Source organism: Schistocerca gregaria, chromosome 3 (assembly GCF_023897955.1).
Source record: "Schistocerca gregaria isolate iqSchGreg1 chromosome 3, iqSchGreg1.2, whole genome shotgun sequence".
Classification (NCBI taxonomy): Eukaryota; Metazoa; Arthropoda; class Insecta; order Orthoptera; family Acrididae; genus Schistocerca; species Schistocerca gregaria.
This window is the reverse complement of record NC_064922.1, coordinates 89,450,022-89,472,622: the sequence shown is the minus strand read 5'-3', so window position 1 is coordinate 89,472,622 and position 22,601 is coordinate 89,450,022. Positions and strand designations below refer to the sequence as shown.

The 22,601-nt window shown below is 43.9% G+C and overlaps 1 protein-coding gene across 1 annotated transcript in view; it reads left to right on the top strand.

The window, feature by feature from the left end:
• LOC126354239 (collagen alpha-1(XVIII) chain-like) overlaps positions 1-22,601 on the top strand; it is a 504,706-nt gene that overhangs the window by 90,021 nt on the left and 392,084 nt on the right. Inside the window, exon 4 of the mRNA XM_050003737.1 lies at positions 18,154-18,222. Coding sequence (XP_049859694.1) covers positions 18,154-18,222 — 69 coding nt within the window. The remainder of the gene's footprint in view (positions 1-18,153; positions 18,223-22,601) is intronic.

The following is a 22,601-nucleotide window of genomic DNA, read 5'->3' as shown; positions in this document are numbered from 1 at the left end:
TTTTTTTAGCCGTTGGGCACTCTCTTCTGTCGTAATATCCAAGTACAGTTCCATGCACGAGCTCTTTGTTAAAATCTTCAAAGTCGGTTGATTTCCGTTCTCGTTCGTATCCCTTTCTTAGAGAATCGAAACACTCATTCATGTCTGAAGATTCTGCCAATGACAGATTTGTTAATACGGCCTCCAGTTGACTTGGAGACACCACATGCTTTAGGAGTAAGCTTATGAATCTGGGTAAAATTTAAGTTATTCCTCGCTGTTCCCATTGTCGGCCAGATCAGTATTAAACTTGAATACAGTCGATATCATAATTTTCGATTGTTTACGAAAGTCTTTCCGCAATTTACCGGAAGAGTACTACAAGTAGGCCGTTGTTCCTGCGTTATTGTTCACCACTGACCACACGTCAAAACACTGAGACACTGAGATCAGACGTGAACACTCTGTATAGCACGGCAACACTGAGCTTTCAGGTGCTCTGTCCCACCGCACCGCTAACGTTACCTACATGGCAACAAAGCCGAAAGGCGGGCAAATCACGGCCCAGAGCCCTTGCTGGCAGCAGGCAGCGACCGTGACCCTGAGGCCTGTTTTTGGCCGGCCACTTTAACAGATTTATTTTGGCCAGGAATGCATTCTGCCTGAGCTACCATGCTTTTTTAAGTCCCCCTCGCTTCATTAATCATGTGTTACTTTGCTTTCAAGAAAGCAGCATCCCTTTAATCCGTCTAGTTTGCTGTCTCCAGATTTAGTGTTAATTTTATCAGTAATCTCATTTCTCTGCTCCTTATCACTTTCATCTTTCCTTGGTTCACTGTCAGTCCATTCATTGTGCTGAGTAGACAGCTTGTTTCGTTCCTGTGATTCTTCCTAACTCTCACTAAGGATAGCAGTGCATTCAGCTAATGATGATGGTCGAAGTAGAGAGGATATAAAATGTAGACTGGCAATGGCAATTAAAGCGTTTCTGAAGAAGGGAAATTTGTTAACACTGAGTATAGATTTAAGTGTCAGGAAGTCGTTTCTGAAAGTATTTGTATGTAGTGTAGCCTTGTATGGAAGTGAAACGTGGAGATTAAATAGTTGGGACAAGAAGAGAATAGAAGCTATCGAAATATGGTGCTACAGAAGAATGCTGAAGATTAGATGGGTATATCACATAACTAATTAGGAGGTATTGGAGAGAATTGGGGATAAGAGAGTTTGTAGCACAACTTGAAGAAGGGATCGGTTGGTAGGGCATGTTCCGAGACATCTAGGGATCACCAATTTAGTATTGGAGAACAGAGTGGAGAGTCAAAATCGTAGAGGGAGACCAAGAGATGAATACACTAAGCAGATTCAGAAGGATGTAGGCTGCAGTAGATACTGGGAGATGAAGCAGCTTGCACAGGATAGAGTAGCATGGAGAGCTGCATGAAACCAGTCTCTGGACTGAAGACCACAACAGCAACATAACTTACTCCTTCTTTCCTCAGAATTTCCAAGGTCTTGTACCGTTTTATATTTTCGAACATCTATTCGTATCGACAAATCATATGAACGAATGTTGTTTTGCTCCCCTGACCAGGCGCACAGTCAGAACGGTCTGTGTGTTGCCGCTGCCTTTCCTGAAGACAAACTGATGACAGCTTAAGGATTGTCTAAGACAGACGGCCGTAGAACTTAACCACGACAAAGAAGGTAATGTTAGTTCGAGTCCCCAGTCTGCCACAAATTTTAAGAAGTCACAAAATATTCTTGTGCTGTTATTCATGCTTGTGAGTCATGTAGTTAGTGCTTTGAGGATCGACAGCGAGCATGTGTCCCTCTCACGTAATGGGTTTGTCCTCCGCGCCGCGACTCACGACTGAGTACCCACAATGGGATGGAAATTTCGTAGCGCGGTGGAGATCACTACACCAAAGCGGTACTTCGTAACCAGGGGAAGGTCCAACAAGTTGTCGCTGTAGGGACAGATTGGGTGTTATTATTCGGCGGAGCGCCTGTAATAGTACCTGAGTCGCCGTAACGTGACGTGTGGCGACGGCGTACGTTTTAACACACAATGGCACGCCTGGCGCTCGTGATCAAATCGCTTGACATTAGGAGCCGTGTCACGCCTCGTTACCCGTGCTGATATTCGGGCTGCGCTGAATTTTTATTCCTCTTTGTACGGCGGCGAGAGCTGATGACTGCGGCGGCTACGCGTACACGTGCCTCCAGCCCGGAGACGTCCAGATAACTCATCCGGGACGTCAGATACAGGCCACTGCCAGCAGCAAGAAACGCCACCTTTTCCTTTTATTTTCACACAATGACCAGTGTTACATTCCCTCGTTATTGTTTTATTTTCTTTCTCATTCTAGTATATGTATACCAGTACATGATGTAACCATTGCTTCACCGTTTTCTTTAAATTACTCTCGTGTACATTAATTAGATAGCCTCCAAAGTCTTGTGTACCCCGAAAAATGGCAACAACGCAAGGCAGCCTGGATGGTCACCCATCCAAGTGCCGACCACGCCCGACAGCGCTCACGGGAACCGGTGTATCCACTGCGTCAAGGCCGTTGCCTCACAATCTACTCACAGGAGATATAATCTTTCGTTAAAGTTTTAAGGGAGCAACTCAAGTATTTAAGTTAGAAACTGTGTACATGCCTTGTGGTTCTGTAGCTCGCTTTGCACAAGCGATCTAGATTGCTTTTAACCAGGATTTGAGAATGATTACTTAGTGACCTGCAACAATTTTTCAAGTATTAGTTCAATTCTTGCATAACCTTACGTAGGTGACACTTTCCAGAAAATTGTGAGAGAAAAAAATTTCATCTCATACTACCTTTTGACTGTTCATGCACTTATTCTTCAACATCAGGGGTGGCGTTCTTGTTTATTACTTCTTGATTTATTACTTCTTAATGATCCGGTTCTGTAAGGGCTGTTTTTATTTTATTTATTTATTTATTTACTCTTCAAGTTCCGTAGGACCAAATCGAGGAGCAAATCTCCAAGGTCATGGAACGTGTCAGTACATGAACTTACAACATAAAAGTAATAACACACAAAAATAAATGTTCATGAACCTGAAAAAAGTCTGTCCATAAGTTTAAATAAACGCTATCAGCAATACAATAAGAATCAGCTTAATTTTTCAAGAAACTCCTCGACTGAATAAAAGGAGTGACCCATGAGCAAACTCTTCAGTTTAGATTTGAAAGCGCGTGGATTACTCCTAAGATTTTTGAATTCGAGTGGCAGCTTATTGAGAATGGATGCAGCAGTGTACTGCAAACCTTGTTGCACAAGAGTTACGGAAGTTCGATCCAAATGGAGGTTTGTTTCTGCCGAGTATTAACCGAGTGAAAACTACTTATTCTTGGGAATAAACTAATATTGGTAACAAGAAACGACAATAAGGAATATACATATTGAGATGCCAATGTCAAAATACCCAGACTCGTGAGCAGAGGTCGACAAGAGGTTCGTGAACTCACACCACTTATTGCCCGAACCGCCCGTTTCTGAGCCAAAATTATCCTTCTACAATGGGAAAGGTTACCCCAAAACATAATACCATACGATATAAGTGAATGAAAATAAGCACAGTACACTAATTTACTGACTAAGTTATCTGTGCACCGATCAATCTTTCGGCCAACTTTGTAGTATGGGAGCGAAAGCTGGGTGGATTTAGGTTACCTTAACAACAAGGTTGAGGTTACGGATATGAAAGTAGCTAGGATGATTGCAGGTACTAGTAGATGGGAACAATGAGGAAATCAAAGAAAAACTGGGAATGAACTCTATAGATGTAGCAGTCAGGGCGAACAGGATTAGATGGTGGGGTCATGTTACATGCATGGGAGAAGCAAGGTTACCCAAGAGACTCATGGGTTCAGCAGCAGAGGGTAGGAGGAGTCGGGGCAGACCAAGGAGAAGGTACCTGGATTCGGTTAAGAATGATTTTCAAGTAATAGGTTTAACATCAGAAGAGGCACCAATATTAGCACTGAATAGGGGATCATGGAGGAATTTTATAAGGGGGGCTATGCTCCAGACTGAACGCTGAAAGGCATAATCAGTCTTAAATGATGATGATGATGATGATGATGACGGTGACTAATTTACTTGTCACTTTTGATACCGTTCGAATAGTAAAAATGCAGTATTAAGTCTTTGAACAAGATCCTGAACGTGGGCTTTCTACGACAGCCTACTACCTATCTCAACACCTAGAAATTTGAACTGTTCAGTTTCACTAATCATATACCCGTTCTGTGAGATTAAAACGTCTGGTTTTATTGAATTGTGCGTTAGAAACTGTAAAAACTGAGTCTTACTGTGATTTAACGTTAGTTTATTTTCTACAAGCCATGAATTGAGGTAATGTACTGCACTATTTGAAACCGAGTCAATGTTGCACACAACATACTTTACTACCAAGCTAGTGTCATCATCAAACAGAAATATTTTAGAGTTACCCATAATACTAGAGGGCATATCATTTATATAAATAAGGAACAGGAACGGCCCCAATACTGATGCCTGAGGCACCCCCTACTTTTCTAAACTTCTTTGCTTATCTGCCATGCCATTACATCAGTCCCACTTTATCCATACAGTAACCCTCAGTTCAGACTCTTTAAAAGATCGAACTACCTTGTACAGAGTGGGGCAAATTAAAAGTCGCTAAGACTAATGCAAACCATTTGTGACAGCATTCACGGTGAAGGAAAATAGTTACAGTTATTTCCAACGTGATGAACCAATTGCCAATAGTGCCGGCCAAACCTTGGACAACATTTACACAATCTTCACACCCAACAGAGCTGTTAGCAGAGGTCCGTTTTGTCGCGGCCCTAGGTCACGTGACACATAAGTATGAGATTACTTTATGTGGGGAACCCTCCGGTCTGAGGTGTACCGCATCAGAGTCTTCAAGAACTTCAGTGGAACATTTCGGATGAGACTGCAGCAATCCCAGAAGGCCAGCTTCGATCCACCCTCAGCAACTTGCTGACCAGATCCCAATTTCAAAATCTAGTGCAGTCTGGATTCCTTTCCTCTGTTTTGTTTCTTTGCATTCTGGAACTCTATTCTCCAGGCCACTTTTATTTTCCCTATCCTGTATAAAATTGCCTCACGCTTATATCGACAACAATAAAAAGAATGCTCTATTTTACGGAAAATTCTAGTTTCTACGCGTTTAAATGTTTACGACGTCATATCTACTGAATTGTGTTTTATACAGTTATGTAGTACTGCAAGTACATTCAGTGGCAAATGTATATATTGTGCGCAAAATGTGCTGAGAATGGATTAAGTAATCAAGACGTATCAAACGAAAACCCCACCCCTGATGCTGAAATATAAATGCATGAACAGCCAAAAGGTAGTAAGCGATGAAACATCTTTCCTCTCACAATTTTCTGGAATGTGTCACCGACGTAAGGTTTTGAAAGAATTGAAGTAATGAGTGAAAAACTGTTCCAGGGCACTAAGTAATCATTCTCAAATCCTGGGTGAAAGCAATCTGGATCGCTTGTGCACAGCGAACTACACAACATCAAGCATGTACACAATTTCCAACTTAAATACTTGCGTTGCTCCCTTAAGACTTTAACGTAACATTATACCTCGTGTGATGAGGATTGTGACAGCATTTCAAAATTTTAAATTCTGTCACTAATTATAGGAAGCACACAAAATAAAAATTTTTCCGCTGCTGGGAGCCACTGAGTAGGCAACTTGCAACTGGGATCCACTGACAAGAGGAGGAGATTAGTGTTTAACGTCCCGTCGACAACGAGTTCATTAGAGACGAAGCTCAAGCTCGGATTAGGGAAGTATGGGGAAGGAAATCGGCCGTGACCTTTCAAAGGAACCATCCTGGCATTTTCCTGAAACGATTTAGGGAGATCACGGGAAACCTAAATCAGGGTGGCAGGAGACGGGTTTGAGCCGTCGTCCTCCCGAATGCGAGTCTAGTGTGCCAACCAGTGGGCCACCTCGCTCGGCACTCAAATAAATGTCGTCTGACGAGGGCCTTCCGTCACGTAGACCGTCCGCAGGGTGCAAGTCTTTCGATTTGACGCCACTTCAACGACTTGCGAATCGATGATGATGAAATGATGATGATTAGGGCAACACAACACCCAGTCCCTGAGCGGAGAAAATCTCCGACCCAGCCGGGAATCTAACCAAGGTGCTTAGGGTTGACATTCTGTTGCTCTGACCACTCAGCTACCGAGGGCGGACCGTTCGGTACTCACAGGACTCAGTGCTCCAGCCGCCCAGCAGTACACTGTACACTCATCACCCAGAACATTCTCACCACGAACCCACTATGGCAATACACCCGTCCAGATGGTAGCAGCGTCACCTTGGAAGGAGTAACTGGCAGTCAGACACACGCACGGGGAATGCAGTGTCAGTGGGTGTGGTGTGCGTTTGCAGAATGGGAAAAGCTACTCTGTAGGAATCAACATGGATTCCGGAAACAGCGATCGTGTGAGACCCAACTCGCTTTATTTGTTCATGAGACCCATAAAATATTAGAACTGGCTCCCAGGTAAATGCTATTTTCCTTGACTTCCGGAAGGCGTTCGATACAGTTCCGCACTGTCGCATGATAAACAAAGTAAGAGCCTACGGAATATTAGACCAGCTGTGTGGCTGGATTGAAGACTTTTTAGCAAACAGAACACAGCATGTTGTTATCAATGGAGAGACGTCTACAGACGTTAAAGTAACCTCTGACGTGCCACAGGGGAGTGTTATGGGACCATTGCTTTTCAAAATATATATAAATGACTTAGTAGATAGTGTTGGAAGTTCCATGCGGCTTTTCGCGGATGATGCTGTAGTATACAGAGGAGTTGCAGCATTACAAAATTGTAGCGAAATGCAGGAAGATCTGCAGCGGATAGGCACTTGGTGTAGGGAGTGGCAACTGACCCTTAACATAGACAAATGTAATGTATTGCGAATAAATAGAAAGAAGGATCCTTTATTGTATGATTATATGATAGCGGAACAAACACTGGTAGCAGTTACTTCTGTAAAATATCTGGGAGTATGCGTGCGGAACGATTTGAAGTGGAACGATCATATAAAATTAATTGTTGGTAAGGTGGGTACCAGGTTGAGATTGATTGGGAGAGTCCTTAGAGCCGGCCGCCGTGGTATCGCGGTTCTAGGCGCGCAGTCTGGAACCGTGTGACAGCTACGGCCGCAGGTTCGACTCCTGCCTCGGGCATGGATGTGTGTGATGTCCTTAGGTTAGTTAGGTTTAAGCAGTTCTAAGTTCTAGGGGACTAATGACCACAGCAGTTGAGTCCCATAGTGCTCAGAGCCATTTGAACCATTTTTTGAGTCCTTAGAAAATGTAGTCCATCAACAAAGGAGGTGGCTTACAAAACACTCGTTCGACCTATACTTGAGTATTGCTCATCAGTGTGGGATCCGTACCAGATCGGGTTGACGGAAGAGATAGAGAAGATCCAAAGAAGGGCTGCGCGTTTCGTCACACGGTTGTTTGGTAACCGTGATAGCGTTACGGAGATGTTTAGTAAACTCAAGTGGCAGAGTCTGCAAGAGAGGTGCTCTGCATCGCGGTGTAGCTTGCTCGCCAGGTTTGGAGAGGGTGCGTTTCTAGATGAGGTATCGAATATATTGCTTCCCCCTACCTATACCTCCCGAGGAGATCACGAATGTAAAATTAGAGAGATTCGAGCGCGCACGGAGGCCTTCAGACAGTCGTTCTTCCCGCGAACTATACGCGACTGGAACAGAAAAGGGAGATAATTACAGTGGCGCGTAAAGTTCTCTCCGCCACACACCGTTGGGCGGCTTGCGGAGTATAAATGTAGATGAAGATCTACCTTAAACTGACCAAGGGCAGATTTTGGTGGCCCGGAGGTTCGGCAAGAAACTTTCAGGAATGCTGTGGTGAGTGTCTTCAACACGTGCCGAAACCAAGGTGACGTCGTGGAGTTGGGTGGCCACCTCTCGTTGCAGATGTCGGACGTCGTGGGCTGCGCGGACTTGTAAAACAGGACAGTCACCGAACGAAGACATTAATGCTGGGCAGAGCACAGAAGTGTCTGGACCCACTCCTAAAGATGGGCCACCGCAGCCGGCTACGCATGCATGTGGCAGTGTTAACTGTGTGACATCGGCAACTAGGACTGCAGTGGGCACATGGCCGTTATCACTGGACTTTGGCGCAGTGGCAGAGCGTCGCATGGTATGATGAATCCCAATACCTTCTTCATCGTGCCGATGGGAGGGCGCGAATCTGTCGTCTTCCAGGGCACCTGTACTGTGGGACGCAGACAAGATGGTGGCGGATCATTTTGCTCTGGGGAATATTTACGTGGACATCTATGGGTCCAGTGGAGCTCTTGCAAGGCAACATGATGGTCAAAGAGTATCGTACAGTGGTTGCAGACCACATACACCTCCTCATGTCGATCATGTTTGCTGACGGCAGTGGCATTCTTCAGAAAGATAATGCGGCATGTCATATGTCCAGGAGTGTGACGAAGTGGTTCGAGGAACACATTGACTTTTTCCAGTTGATATCCAGCTCGCAAGATCTGACCCCGTTGTGGAACACATCTGGCATGTGGTTGAACGTCGTGTCGAGCTAATCGTCCCTTCCCCGGAATTTATGGGAATTAGATGATTTGTGTGCGCAGATGTGGTGCCAACCACCTCCAGCGGCCTAGCATGGCGCCACTGCTTCCATGCCTTGACGTGTTACCGCAGTTATTCGTGCCAGATGTAGACATACCGTCTATTAGATAGATGGTGAAATGCTTTGGCTGTTCAGTGTAGGTACATCCCCCGTTTTTAGCAACCTATGCAGTGCACATCGCGTTTGCGTATAGCGTACTACAGCGTATACGTTGGGTGGTTTCGGAAGATTCCCCCTCAGTTCTTCCCCTTCGTCAGACGTTAAACCACCTACAACATTATATTTAACTGCAGCCACATTCTCAAATAATTTCCTTAATTATTCTAACGATTTCGGTTCGCAAGTCATGTTTACTCGCCGTGAAAATAAGTAAGAAGAAACTACATACTTTTAGTCTGATATGGACATTACATCCATAAACTAATGAACACGTTAGTGATAGCTCTTTTCTTCCACGAGAGCCACAGCGCCGTGGACGATGAAGCTGATATTGATGCCAAGTTCCTCAATTTCAGGAAGGCATTTGACACGGTCCCGCACTCCAGCGTAGAGCTTAGCGAGTATAGCACCAGATTTGCGATTGGATTAAAGACATGAATTCAACACGTCCCTCTTAACGGAACAAAATCGATAGATATTAAGGTAATTTCTGGAGCACCATGAGGAAGTGTGATATGGCCGCTGTGTTTTACCATGTACATAAATGATCTAATACAGGGCGTCTGAGGCTCCTTAAGGCTATCTATAAGAAAGTAGCAACTTCTAAAGACAGTATCGATTTGCCGATTGACCTGCAGAGAACGTATGAAGAGCGCAGTCTCTGCATGTGTCCCTGAACGTCAATAAAAAATGGGAAAATTGCGTATATGTAGCAAAAGAATTCCACTACTGCACATCTACACAACTGATGACTTTTTCTGTACACAGTATCTGGCGGAAAATATCTGGTAGTAACTATCCAGAGCGGCTTCAAGTAGGAAAAGCATATGCCAAAATGAGATTAATAGGGAGAATCCTGAGGAAATGTGCCGGCCGGAGTGGCCGAGCGGTTCTAGGCGCTTCAGTCGGACACCGCGCGACCGCTACGGTCGCAGGTTCGAATCCTGCCTCGGGCATCGATGTGTATGATGTCCTTAGGTTAGTTAGGTTGAAGTAGTTCTAAGTTGAAGGGGACTGATGCCCTCAGAAGTTAACTCTCATAGTGCTCAGAGCCATTTGAACTATTTGAACCTACGGAAATATATCTCACTCCACGAAAGATGCGTCTTACAAGGCCCTTGTTCGACCGATTGTTCATCAGTCTCAACCATTACCACGTAGTACAGATACCAAGCGGTCAACTGTCACCTAAGGGACTCATCTGCACCACCCGTCTCAGAATTGTGGAAACTCTGTTCTGTGGGACAGAGCAGACAAAGAAACCATTTGAGAGAGAAACGGTGCAATTATGGATGGGTTTGTAGAGAAAATTTGCAAGTCAGTTAATTTATGGACGGTCTTTAAAGACTTTTCCCCTTGTATCGAGATAAAACTACTGTTATTGACGCTCCATCTGTGACTTTCGGCTTTCTGTCGCCTGATACCATTTACAGGTATGTTCAAATAAATGGGTAGATTTCGTCACTAAATTTCTTATTACTCCCTTTAATGTTAATGTTAAGGCGTAGGGATCATTGTGATCCTCATCAATATTGGTAACAAAATGTACTGTAGGAAGGCACATGTTATTGTATTAGTTAACATTACCCATTTCAAATCCTAAGCTTCACCCTCAGTAAATCTCTTGTAACATGCTCAGATTTATTGATATGAATGATTTTGGGGTCATATCAATAAGGATACCGAAATCGGCGTACGTATGTTCCTCAACATCAATTATCATAAAAAAAATCCTGGGCAAAATGGAGCTTGTGATAGTCCAACGTAACTCAAGTAGGCGAAACATTTCGCTAAGCGCTTTGAGACTTGACTGATCATCAGCAACTCTCACAATATATATTACGTTCTTAAACGAAGCATAATTTATCTTCCATGACGTTAGCGAGGCGAAATCATGATGATGTTGATAACGTTTCGCACCTGACAATCCTTGATTGTTTACTGCCTACTGTTGTTACTGCTGTATGTTGTTATAAAGAGTTATTTGTGGAATTACATCTCATGTGAACTCTTTACATTAGTTCACAAATACTCTTCACATAGTCCTTCAGCGCCATACTGGAATGAAATTACTACAAGACTTTGTGAAACTTTGTGCAGTATATCGCCTTGGAAAGAGTCGTATTTAAGTAATACAATATCGACTATTTCCACAAGAAATATAACTTACAGATTTTCAGAAAGTGTCGATAGTTTTTAAGAAGAAAGTCTACAGAATTTAATGTAGAACAGGTTTTTCACGTGAAAAAGCACTTCGGATCATATAGATAACTCATTATTTGTGTTGGATTTAAATGGAAATGTAAGAAACGCAGGCCGAACAGACACAAGTGTCAGAGAAAAAATTTAATTTTCAGCTCCTCCATTTAATATTAACATTGACGGTGCAAAAGTAAAATAAAGTGATATTTAAGTAGCAGTTAATGAATGGAACAAAACAGCTTGTAAAAAAATGACATGTAGGTAGAAGTTAATGAACGGAACAAAACACCTTATAAGTGTAATCTGGAAATTTCTAAGCATGAAACTGGAAACATGGCATTCAGAAGTAAAGACGCAACTAAGGACAAAATTTTCATTGACAATAAATGCTACCATTTCTAGCATTGCTCTTAAATGTAAGTGTATCATGGGTGGTAAAGAAGAAGAAAAAAAAAAGTATTTCCAGCATACAAGGATGAAGATTCTAAGATGTAGATTGGGATGTAAAAGAAAAGACAAAAACAGAAATTAACCAGACACGCGCAACTTAAATGGGCAGTTAGAGGAATGAAGAGACGATTGGATTGGGGGGGGGGGGGGGGGGGGGAGCGCGGGAGGGACTTTAACTGATATATCTAGAAATATTTCCGTAAAGGATAGGTAAATACGAACTAAAATGAGATATTGGGTGTCTTAGGAAAAATGAGAACCGTAACAAACAATAAACAGCCTGAAGTGGGAAATAATAGAAGAAAATAAGACAAAAATACCGAACTATCGAACGATGAAAGTGACGAGTCTTCTTTTGCACATACCACTGTGCTTGTGTACACGTAAGAAACAGCAAAAGACGCGCGCAGTTCGGACTGCTGAGTTCTGGGCGCGAAGCACATTAGAATTTCAGTTGTGATTTCGACAGTAGTTTCGTATTTTTCAGTGGTTCTGTTGTCTCAACGAAACGGGGCAAATATAATGTAAGGACTCACGGAATTATTTCAGGAGGCCGCATTCGTACAACTGCTTAGAGTCTGTTCCTGATTAATAGATGATTCACCTGACATTAACTATTTGCCCATGACTCAAGGACTGCTCCAGCCGATAGCATCTCTATGGCTCGTCGAATAAATGAATATATGACGATCGCCAGAGTGATGTCCTTCCAAGATAGCTCCGAAAGAGTAACCTCTCACATTGACCGAAATAGTATTTACAGAAATGCTGTTGATCAAAGGGCATCTGTTCTATCTGTTGTGTTATGTTTATTAACAGCCGAATGTGAATTTGGTTTTCAAATCGATCGTGTTTCGCAAACCACACAAAAATTTATCTCCGTCGGCGAAGAATTTCAACAACTTTGTGGCAGTACTGGATTTGTGTGTGTATGTGTGGTGTGAGATTAGTGGCACAAGAAGAGATAGAATAAATACCGAATCGATTAAACACGGAGAAATTGTCTTAGAAGTAAGAATGCCACTTCTCTTTAACATGTGCTAGGTAAAATAAGACATATTGGAAGAATGGAAAACAACAAAGGTCTGAAGTGACCTTTATTCAATTCATTATTTCAGTACACCATATTATTTCCCACTCTTATGTTTGTAAAACCCTATTTTAACACAATCTTCGTTCAATACGCCGGTCACCGTGGTACATTAGGGCTGTGTCGCCTGTCGAATGAATCGCATCTCTTGTCACACCAAGTCAATGGTTGGGTCCCTACACGCCGTCTTCCAGGCGAATGGCAGCACGAAAGATGCAATGCGCAAAAGGTGAAGGCCGACGAGGACAGAGTTATCCAATGGAGTGCACTGAGTTGGGACTCCGTGGCATCTGTGGTGGTAATCGAAGACACCATGACAATAGGGACCTACGTGAGCGTTACTGCGGGTCACCTGCATCGCTTCAAACTTGAAGTCTCCCCCTGCGGCGAAGGCATCTTCCAGCAGGTTAGCTGTCTGTGTTGCAAGGTCACATAGTGGTACAGTGGTTTGAGGGGCATTATAGTGAATTCACACTGATGCCTTGGCCAGCAATTGCGGCTGATCTTTACTCACTGGGACTCACATCAGGCACCAGATGCGTGTCCTTAAATCATCATCCCGTAATTTGCATGAATTGCTTGACCTGTGTGTAGGCATCTGGTGCCACATACTTCTGAAATCATATCAAGAACTTTTAGAAACCTTGCCAAGCGGAATCCCTGTTGTACTGTGCTTGAAAACACCGCTACGGTCGCAGGTTCGAATCCTGCCTCGAACATGGATGTTTGTGATGTCCATAAGTTAGTTAGATTTAAGTACTTCTAAGTTCTAGGGGACTGATAACCTCAGCCTAACTCAAGAAGCAATATTCCTCTCTACTTTTTTACATGCCTCTCCTCCCCCATTCTCTCCTCTGGATAAATACTTTGTTCCCCAAATCAGGCAGATAAACTTTGCCCTGTTGTCTATCGGCTTGTCGCCTTCACACTTCATCGTATCGCCTGCTGCCCCATCTCGTGACATTCGATACTTTAGATGTTAGGCAGATATCGTATCATAAATATGGCAATTCTACCAAAATTAACTACTGCGATACTAAAATGGTAGGCTCACTGAAGCGTCGTTGGAGAGCACATGGGAACATTTATTTAGCTAGCAGGTGTAAAAGACTATTAACGAATTTACTGACATTATTAATCGTATACAACAGCTGTACACACGCTCACACGCAACAGTATTCAATGGTTTCCGAGACTGGATTAGTATGAATAACGAAAAGTTACGGTTGTCGTTTCAGTGCATCAGGTGTTAGTTTCACTCCACTTGAGTACAATGCACAGAATGTTCACACAACTGTGTGAAACTGTCAAAAGAGATCTTTTTGGGATGTTAATCAACTCGCGCGTCACATTGTCTTGAGTGTCGTTCACCCTACATGTGAATGCAGTTTGTTGTTTTATGGTAGGTTCGCACTGTTAACACCAAGACTCGTCGGCTGTGGTGTTTTTTTTTTCAGAAACAAACTGTCCGTGTTTTATATTTCAATAAGTTCGTGGTATGTCCGCACCCCGTTATTTTTGTTTGGGGTAAGGATGTGCGTGAAAAACTTTGCACGCACTTTTCTCTTCTTCGAAACATTGTGGAGAACGTTTGCAGCACTTGATTTACAGATGTGGCTCTATCGAAATTTGTGACGCAACTACGTTGAAACGCAACAGCCGCACATCCACTGGTTAATGCTGTCTGGTCACATCTCACAAGCGAAATGCGCATTTGTTGTTTACAGCTGTAGTGTGGTTTCATTCTGATAACGCCAAATATTGTCACCCATGTGGATTTTTCCAGAAAGGAAAAAGAAAAAGTGTTTGAAATCTTATGGGACTTAACTGCTAACGTAATCCGTCGCTTAGCTTACAGACTACTTAACGTAAATTATCCTAAGAACAAACATTCACACTCATGCCCGAAGGAGGACTCGAACCTCCGCCGGGACCAGAAAAGAACTTCTCGTGTTTTGCACTTCAATCAAATCGGGACAGGCGTCCACACGCTGTAGTCTGGGTGTGGAGGGCAAACTCTGCACACGGTTGCCTCGTTTTCAAACCATTCGGCAGAATTTCTTGAATACTTGATTTATAAATGATGGCCGCGCGGGGTAGCGGTACGGTGTGAGGCGCCTTGTGACGATCCGCGTGGCCCCCCCGCCGGAGGTTCGAGTCCTCCCTCGGACGTGGGTGTGTGCGTGTTTTGACCTTAGCGTAAGTTAGTTTAGGGTAGATTAAGCTCTGTGTAAGACTAGGGACCGATGACCGCTGCAGTTTGGTCCCATATTACCTTACTACAAATTTACAAAACTTATTATAAATGTTCCTCCATTGGATTATGTGACACAACAACTTTGTCTCTGTGATACACGACACAACAACTTCGGTACACCATGTCTGCATGTCGACTGCTTAACACTGCCTGCCCTAGATGAATGCATATCTGTTATTTACGTTTGTTGGTTTAAGCTATCACTCTAGTTACTGCACTGCTGTCGGTTATATGGTTCAAATAGCTCTGAACGCTATTAGACTTAACATCTGAGGTCATCAGTCCCTAGAAGTTAGAACTACTAACCTAAGGACATCGCACACATCCATGCCCAAGGCAGGATTCGAAACTGCGACCGTAGCGGTCGCGCAGTTCCAGACTGAAGTGCCTAGAACCACTCGGCCACAACGGCCGGCTCAGTCGGTTATATGCCGGGAATAAAATCAGCCTCTCATCTAATTGGACAGATCGTGTAGTTAAGTGCTAAGTTAAGATCTGACTTTGAATCATGACATTTCAGTAGCTAACAATTAATTAACAGAAATCTGTGGAAACAACGTGTGAAAATTTTTGTATGATACTGGATGTAGGTAGGGCATTGAATCAGGTAACGGTGGAATAAGAAGGTGATTGCTGTGGTCCACGACGGCAGAGTTCACATAGTGAACATGTAGCCAGAAGCAAAGTCCACAGAATATTAGAAGTTGTCGTAAGTGTGCACAAACAGTCCAGGGAGGGATCCGAACAGGAAAACACATACACTGGCTACGTGAATCACTCTACTCTCAATACCACATATAGAAGACTTCGTAGAGTAGTTCAAATTCAAATGGCTCTGAGCGCTATGGGACTTGACTTCTGAGGTCATCAGTCCCCTAGAACTTGGAACTACTTAAACCTAACTAACGTAAGCACATCAGAAACATCCATGCCCGAGGCAGGATTCGAACCTGCGACCGTAGCTGTCGCGCGGTTCCAGACTGTAGCGCCTAGAACCGCTCGGTCAGCACGGCCGGCCGTAAGTAGTGAACAGTGCCGAACAGAGCGCGAAGCAACTGTGCTCACGGACGCTCTCGCGTCACAGGACGGCCCCCATGACGTACTGGGAGCGAGCTCAAGCCTCACCTTTCCCCACTCGATACTCGGGCTGAGCAGACAGTCCAAATCACTGTCGGATACGAAACGTTGCCTAGAGGCAGATGTGTGAATATTTCATACTTTGAAGTTCTCCGTGTTCTTAAACTATTGCTTTCGTAAACCCCCGTCGCCAGTTTCGCTACTGCTGTGGCGGCCGAGATGCCACAATTGTTGCGGTCGGCCGAGTATGTGAGTTCATGAAACGGCTCCTGTTGCAGTACACCGCTAAGACAATTTGTGCCACTATTACACAACTGTGCTCCAGGCCCAGGTAACACGATAGGAGAACGAAGGTTCTAGAACACTTCAACAAATTAGTAACGAATTCACACAAATGAGTTAAAAAGTTTACTTGTCTTTGTGACTAGTTGAACAATGAAGTCTGCAAAAGTGTTTTTAATATAACACAAAAAAGGCCCTCAATGGCTAAGTGCAATTGATCAGAGGTAAACTTCACAGAATGTAGCAAATGAATTTCACAACAGCTGTCTGTTCACTTCTAAAAGTTCATTAAACGACTATCCCTGTCCAAGTCAACGCTGGACGATGATCTATAACCAAGTAGGCGGCAGCTGCTCTTCTTCTGTCGTCCGAGTAGGATTCTGATCGTTTTTGTCTGGTCATTGGTGGACTGCACTTGGCCCGCAATTGCCCGAGGCAAAGTCGGTATCTTTAACTTCAGCGCCAACCGTGTCGCTGGTGGATCTCGCGCGAGGGGCGAGTCTCTATGGTACTGACAGCAGCTCGCATCCTTGCGCCTGTAGTGTTTTTGGCCTGGTTATGTCTTGTTCAGAAGACACAGCAATTACATTCAACTATTTTTATCGGTATAACTAATTTGTTCGTGGACACTTGCATACCACCAAATGTGTTTGGCACACGCTCTCATTTGACTGTCCCTGTGTTTGAACACACACTGGTGACATTCTGCCATATTTTCCTTTCCAATCCCCAGATTTCTCTGCTGCAGAGGTACTCGTTCCATTTTCCGTTTCTCTTTCAAAGCAGCTTCAACTTTCCTGTCGTAACTTACTATGTGTGCATCAGAAATCATACTAGAAAGAATTGGAAGGAAAAATCAGCACATGTGATCGCTCTAACCTTGTGGTTATAGCTTGATATGGAATGTAGTCGAATTAAGTTGGGTGATCGGGGAATTGGATTAGGAAATGACACACTTAAAGTAGTAAAGGAGTTATGCTATTTGGGGAGCAAAATAACTGATGATGGTCGAAGTACAGAGGATATAAAATGTAGACTGGCGATGGCAAGGAAAGCATTTCTGAAGAAGAGAAATTTTGTTAACGTCGAGTATAGGTTTGTCAGGAAGTCGTTTCTGAAAGTATTTGTATGGAGTGTAGCCATGTATGGAAGTGAAACATGGACGATAAATAGTTTGGACAAGAAGAGAATAGAAGCTTTCGAAATGTGGTGCTACAGAAGAATGCTGAAGATTAGATGGGTAGACCACATAACTAATGAAAAAGGTATTGAATAGGATTGGGGAGAAGAGAAGTTTGTGGCACAACTTGGCTAGAAGAAGGGATCGGTTGGTAGGACATGTTCTGAGGCATCAAGGGATCACCAATTTAGTATTGGAGGACAGCATGGAGGGTAAAAATGGTAGAGGGAGACCAAGAGATGACTACACTAAGCAGATTCAGAAGGATGTAGGCTGCAGTAGGTACTGGGAGATGATAAAGCTTCCACAGGATAGAGTAGTATGGAGAGCGGCAACAAACCAGTCTCAGGACTGAAGACCACAACAACAATCAGTGCCTACCAATTTTAATTGTATATTACAGCACTGAGGATGGTTGCTAAGTGACCAAAAATGACAATAAAACAACAAAATATGGCCGATGCTGGTTTTCTTTCCAATTCTATCCACTATTTTGGTCGTGGTGCACTCAACACGCCATGGAGTCGCCAATGGAGAAGTCATACTTCCTTTAATTACAACAGATCTACACACGGCCTCATATTAATTTCCAAATTTCCAAATAAATATTTATTTACAATATTTAATTGCAAATGCGGCAGCTTTTCATCTACTTGTAAAGTGTATATGTGAAACCAGTTGATGGTGTTACAAATTCGTATTACTTAATGCAGCTCATATGCATCCTGCGAGTCGGTTCCTCGTTCTAAGACCGCTTGCTCGTTGTGTTGCAGCTCTGGAGAGGGCCACCGGGACCGCCTGGGGTGTGCTCGTGTGAAGACCGGCCGCAGCCTAAAGCCGAGGTGAGTACACACACACACACACACACACACACACACACACACCCGCACACCCACCCACCCACACAGCCCCCCCCCCCCCCCCCACACACATACACACTACTACGATCTGCTGTTCTAGTGCTGCCTCAAGCGCGCACGTCTGCGTGCTTAAAGATGCCAACGACTCATCGATGTATCGGGAATATCGATAATTTGGACCGTTAACGTAGCATTTCCTTCATGAATATAGTAATGCTGTAACGGTCGACTTCTTTGCCTTGTTTCATAAAACGTGCCCTGCACATATTATTTGAGAAAGATACGTGAGCTACGACTCGCTTTCTGCGCGCCGTGCTTTGTCTTCGTGCCTTCTTTCGAGAGACGCGAACAAATGTGTGGGAGGACACAGACTTCCCACTGTTCGTCTGAGCTCGGAGAGAGCCGGTCAGCTTCGAAGTCGTGGCTGGAGATTACAATAGTGAGACCGTAACACGTTTCCTATGTTTTTCAGACTTCGGTTGACAATTTAGTTGCCCTAAGGTAAAATAACGTAATGTTCTATTCCAATGCCATGTAGGGTACAGACTTGTTCCCTTCACGAATGACTAACGTCTGCATGAGTGGTGAAATCAAAGACATTCTCGAAATTTAACATGACTATCAAGCTCATACTAACTCTTTCAAAGTAGAGACCTTATGCTAGGGAAATACAAGCAATGCTTTATCGCATACACATTTAACTTCTGTGTTTACTAAAGGTTCATGTAACACCTGTCCACGTGGCATGGTCGCTCCGTTATGCATCAGGTGGGTCATTGTATTACCATGAGACCACCTTCAGTGCACAAATAATCTGAGAATTTCTTATTTTTACACATTGTAATAAAATGATTAAAATATCTCGTGTTTCAAACAACTTTTCTGAGAAGTCAAAGCGCCGTTCTTCTTTAGTCGCCACAGTCAAAAGTTACGTCAGTTTGCTCCAAATTAGTGTTAATAGTTTTCATTTTCTTATGTTCCACTTTCTCCACAGCTGAACGTGTTCTCTTTGTGGCAAAATTGTTCTTCCAACTCAATAAAGTAAGAGAGTGATGCCGGATCCATTCGCCAGCCGCGTTCATTTTCTGTCTCTTACTACGCAGTCCTGTGCTGCAGCCTCTTATGAATTTAGTCACGAAAGGTTAATAATGACACACGTGCTTATACTTGTAAGGGCAAGCTTAATGTACGCAGAAGTTGGGTGCTGCGCAAGAATGACTGAGGAAGAGTTTTACATTCATCGTTATCTCCATGCGGGTAAGTTCTGTAATCTTACCAAGAAAGGACATACTTCGTATGGCAACAGTGACCAAGTTCATGCGTCCTGCCTAGGGCGATAGTTATTTATGTTAAAATTAAAGCAACTGCCAACTTATCATGATCAGTTGACTGCATAGACTCTAAGAAGAAAAGAAAAAGTAAAAAAAAGTGCCACGAAGGAATTATCCCAATGGGACGGAAGTCGGTAGGTGTGATGTACATATACGGACAAATACATGATTACAATATGAGAAGGCTGTCGGCCCGTATAGCGGACGACAGTCACATTGGCGACCCACTGCCGCGCGTCTCCAGACACAGCGATAGGACGCTGACGTGACTGCCTCCCTTCACACAGCCCGACAACCGGGAGCGGCGTTTCTTCTCATACCACGGCCAGTTTGGTTGTCATCGGAAGCCCCATCACAGCACAGTGGTACGTCAGCGGTATCCTACGCCCCGTTTTGTTACCCTCCATGGCAAGCCATCATGGACTTACATTTCAGCAAGATAATGCCCGCCCGCACACAGCGGGGGTTTCTATTACTTGTCTTTGTGCTTACCCATTTTGGCCAGAAAGTTCGCCGGATGTCTCCGCAACAGAGAACGTTTGGAGCGTTATGACCAGGGCCTTCCAAACAGACCGGGATTCTGACGATGTAATGCACCAATTAGAGAGAATTTCGCACGATATCCCTCAGGACGACATCCAACAACGCTGTCGGTCATTGCCAAGTCGAAGCGGTTTGATAGCCACAGTGTTTAGTTTTACATCTCATGACTGACAATGACGAATAGAAGCACTCATGCTGTATCGCTCCAGTAGGCTCAGTCATTCCGGACTATTAACGAAGGCACAATTTGAATTCGAGATTTGGTTTTAACTTGTGGAGATTCACGTTATAAACAAGCACTCTCATGAGATTTCTGTTAATAGTCACACAGGGACGTTCCACTGTATCTGTCCCACTGATATCGTTGTAGTCCGCCAATATGTCGTGCTACGATCATAGTACCTACCTTACACCCTGACAGAAAAAGTAAGTGCTAACCATGAAGCACCAGTCAGATGGGTGTAATATTATTTATTGCTCTCTCCCACATCTCTTTCCGGCTCTGTAACCTACTGTTACTATTGCTGTTTCCTGTGACAGACATCGTGAGGCGATTTGCCTTAGTCTCATTGTGAGTAGACCAAGACAGTACGCAGTTCGATAAACAAATACAAATGGCAGCATCAGGCACAAACAAGAGATAGACGTGATTTAAATGTGTCATTCAGATAATCCGTTGCACCGTTAACAGAACAGCTGCAGTGACGGCTAAGTTTCAGCGAAAAAGTAGTAAGAGACAGCTTGCATTAGCCGCCACGGGCTGGAAGCCGGCTATGTGGAAACGTGTTGGACAGTATAAGCAGAAAGGCAAGCGGGCTGTTCGATCAAAGCAACAGAACACAGCACAACGCATCAGTAGCCGCCGCAAAGGGAAAGGGATGTCATCACACCTGGGCTGGTCCTTGTAAAAATGATGTCACTAGCCGCTAGTTTTAAGGGAAAAAATGGGCTGGAGAGAGACAGAAAGAATTCTGTAATTTGAGGAACGGGAAATTCGTCACTGACTCTTCATCCAGCAGTCTGCTCGGTATAGCCGACGAATTCTGGAGCAGCATCACGACTCCGGGCCGCGGGATGATGGAGCGTCCCCAGCAGCCGTGGGTTCGTGGCCCGGCTGCAGCCGCCGCCTTCAGCGCCCGAGCGCACCGTCGTCGCGCACTGCCGCCAGCTCTCTACACCTACATCTACATCTACATGGACACTCTGCAAATTAAATTTAAGTGCCTGGCAGAGGCATCATCGAACCACCTTCACAATTCTCTATTTTTCCAATCTCGTATAGCTCAGGGAAAGAACGAACGCCTTTATCTTTGTGTGCGAGCTCTGATTTCCCTTAGTTTATCATGATGATCGTATCTCCCTACGTACATCGGCGTCAAAACTTGACGAGGAGAAATTTGGTGATTGCAATTTCGTGAGAAGGTTCCTCTGCAACGAAAAAAGGCCTTTGTTTTAATGCTGTCCATCACAAATCCTGTATCATTTCAGTGACACTCTCTCACCAATTGCGCGATAGTACAAAACATGCCGCCCTTCTTGGAACTTTTCCGATGTGCTCCATATCGGTCAGCAGTATTCTACCTGTAAAACAGGATGGACAAGCGTAGTGTAGGCAGTCTCCTTAGTAGATCAGTTACATTTTCTGTCATTCCAATAAAACGCAGTCTTTGGTTACCCTTCCCCACAACATTTTCTGTGTGTTCCTTCCAATATAAGTTGTTCGTAATTGTAATTATTAGGTATGTAGTTGAATTTACGGTCTTTAGAGTGGGGTGATTTATCGTGTAATCGAAGTTTAACGATTCCTTTTAGCACTCACGTGGTTGACCTCACACTTTTTGTTATTTACAGTCAACTGCTGATTTTCGCACCATAAAGATACCTTCTCTAACTCGTTTTGCAATTTGTTTTGATCTTCTGATGAGGGCTGCTCAAAATATCTCCCACATCGTTAGAATAGAAAAGCAATAGGAAAGGGCCTATAACAGTTCCTTGAGGAACGCCTGAAAACATTTCTGTTTTACTCGATGACTTTCCGTCAATTATTACGAATTGTAACCTCTCTGACAAGATATTACGAATCCAAACACTTCACCGAGACGATATTCCATAAGCACACAATTACACAACAAGCCGGTTGCGTGGTACAGCGTCAAAAGCCTTCCGGAAATTCAGAAATACGGAATCAATTTGAAATCCCTTATGAATAGCACACAACACTTGGCACAAGTAAAGAGCTCGTTGTGTTTCACAAGAACGATGTTTTCTAAAGCCCTCTTGTCTGTGTGTCAATAGGCCGTTTTCTTCGAGTAATTCATAATCCTCGAACACAATATACGTTCCATAATCCTGCTGCATGTCGACATTAATGATGTGGGCCTGTAATTTAGTGCATTACTCCTACTATTTCTCTTGTCCGTCCCAGATAGCTGAGTGGTGACTGCGACGGAATATAATACCTAAATTCCTGGTATCGATCCCCGGCTG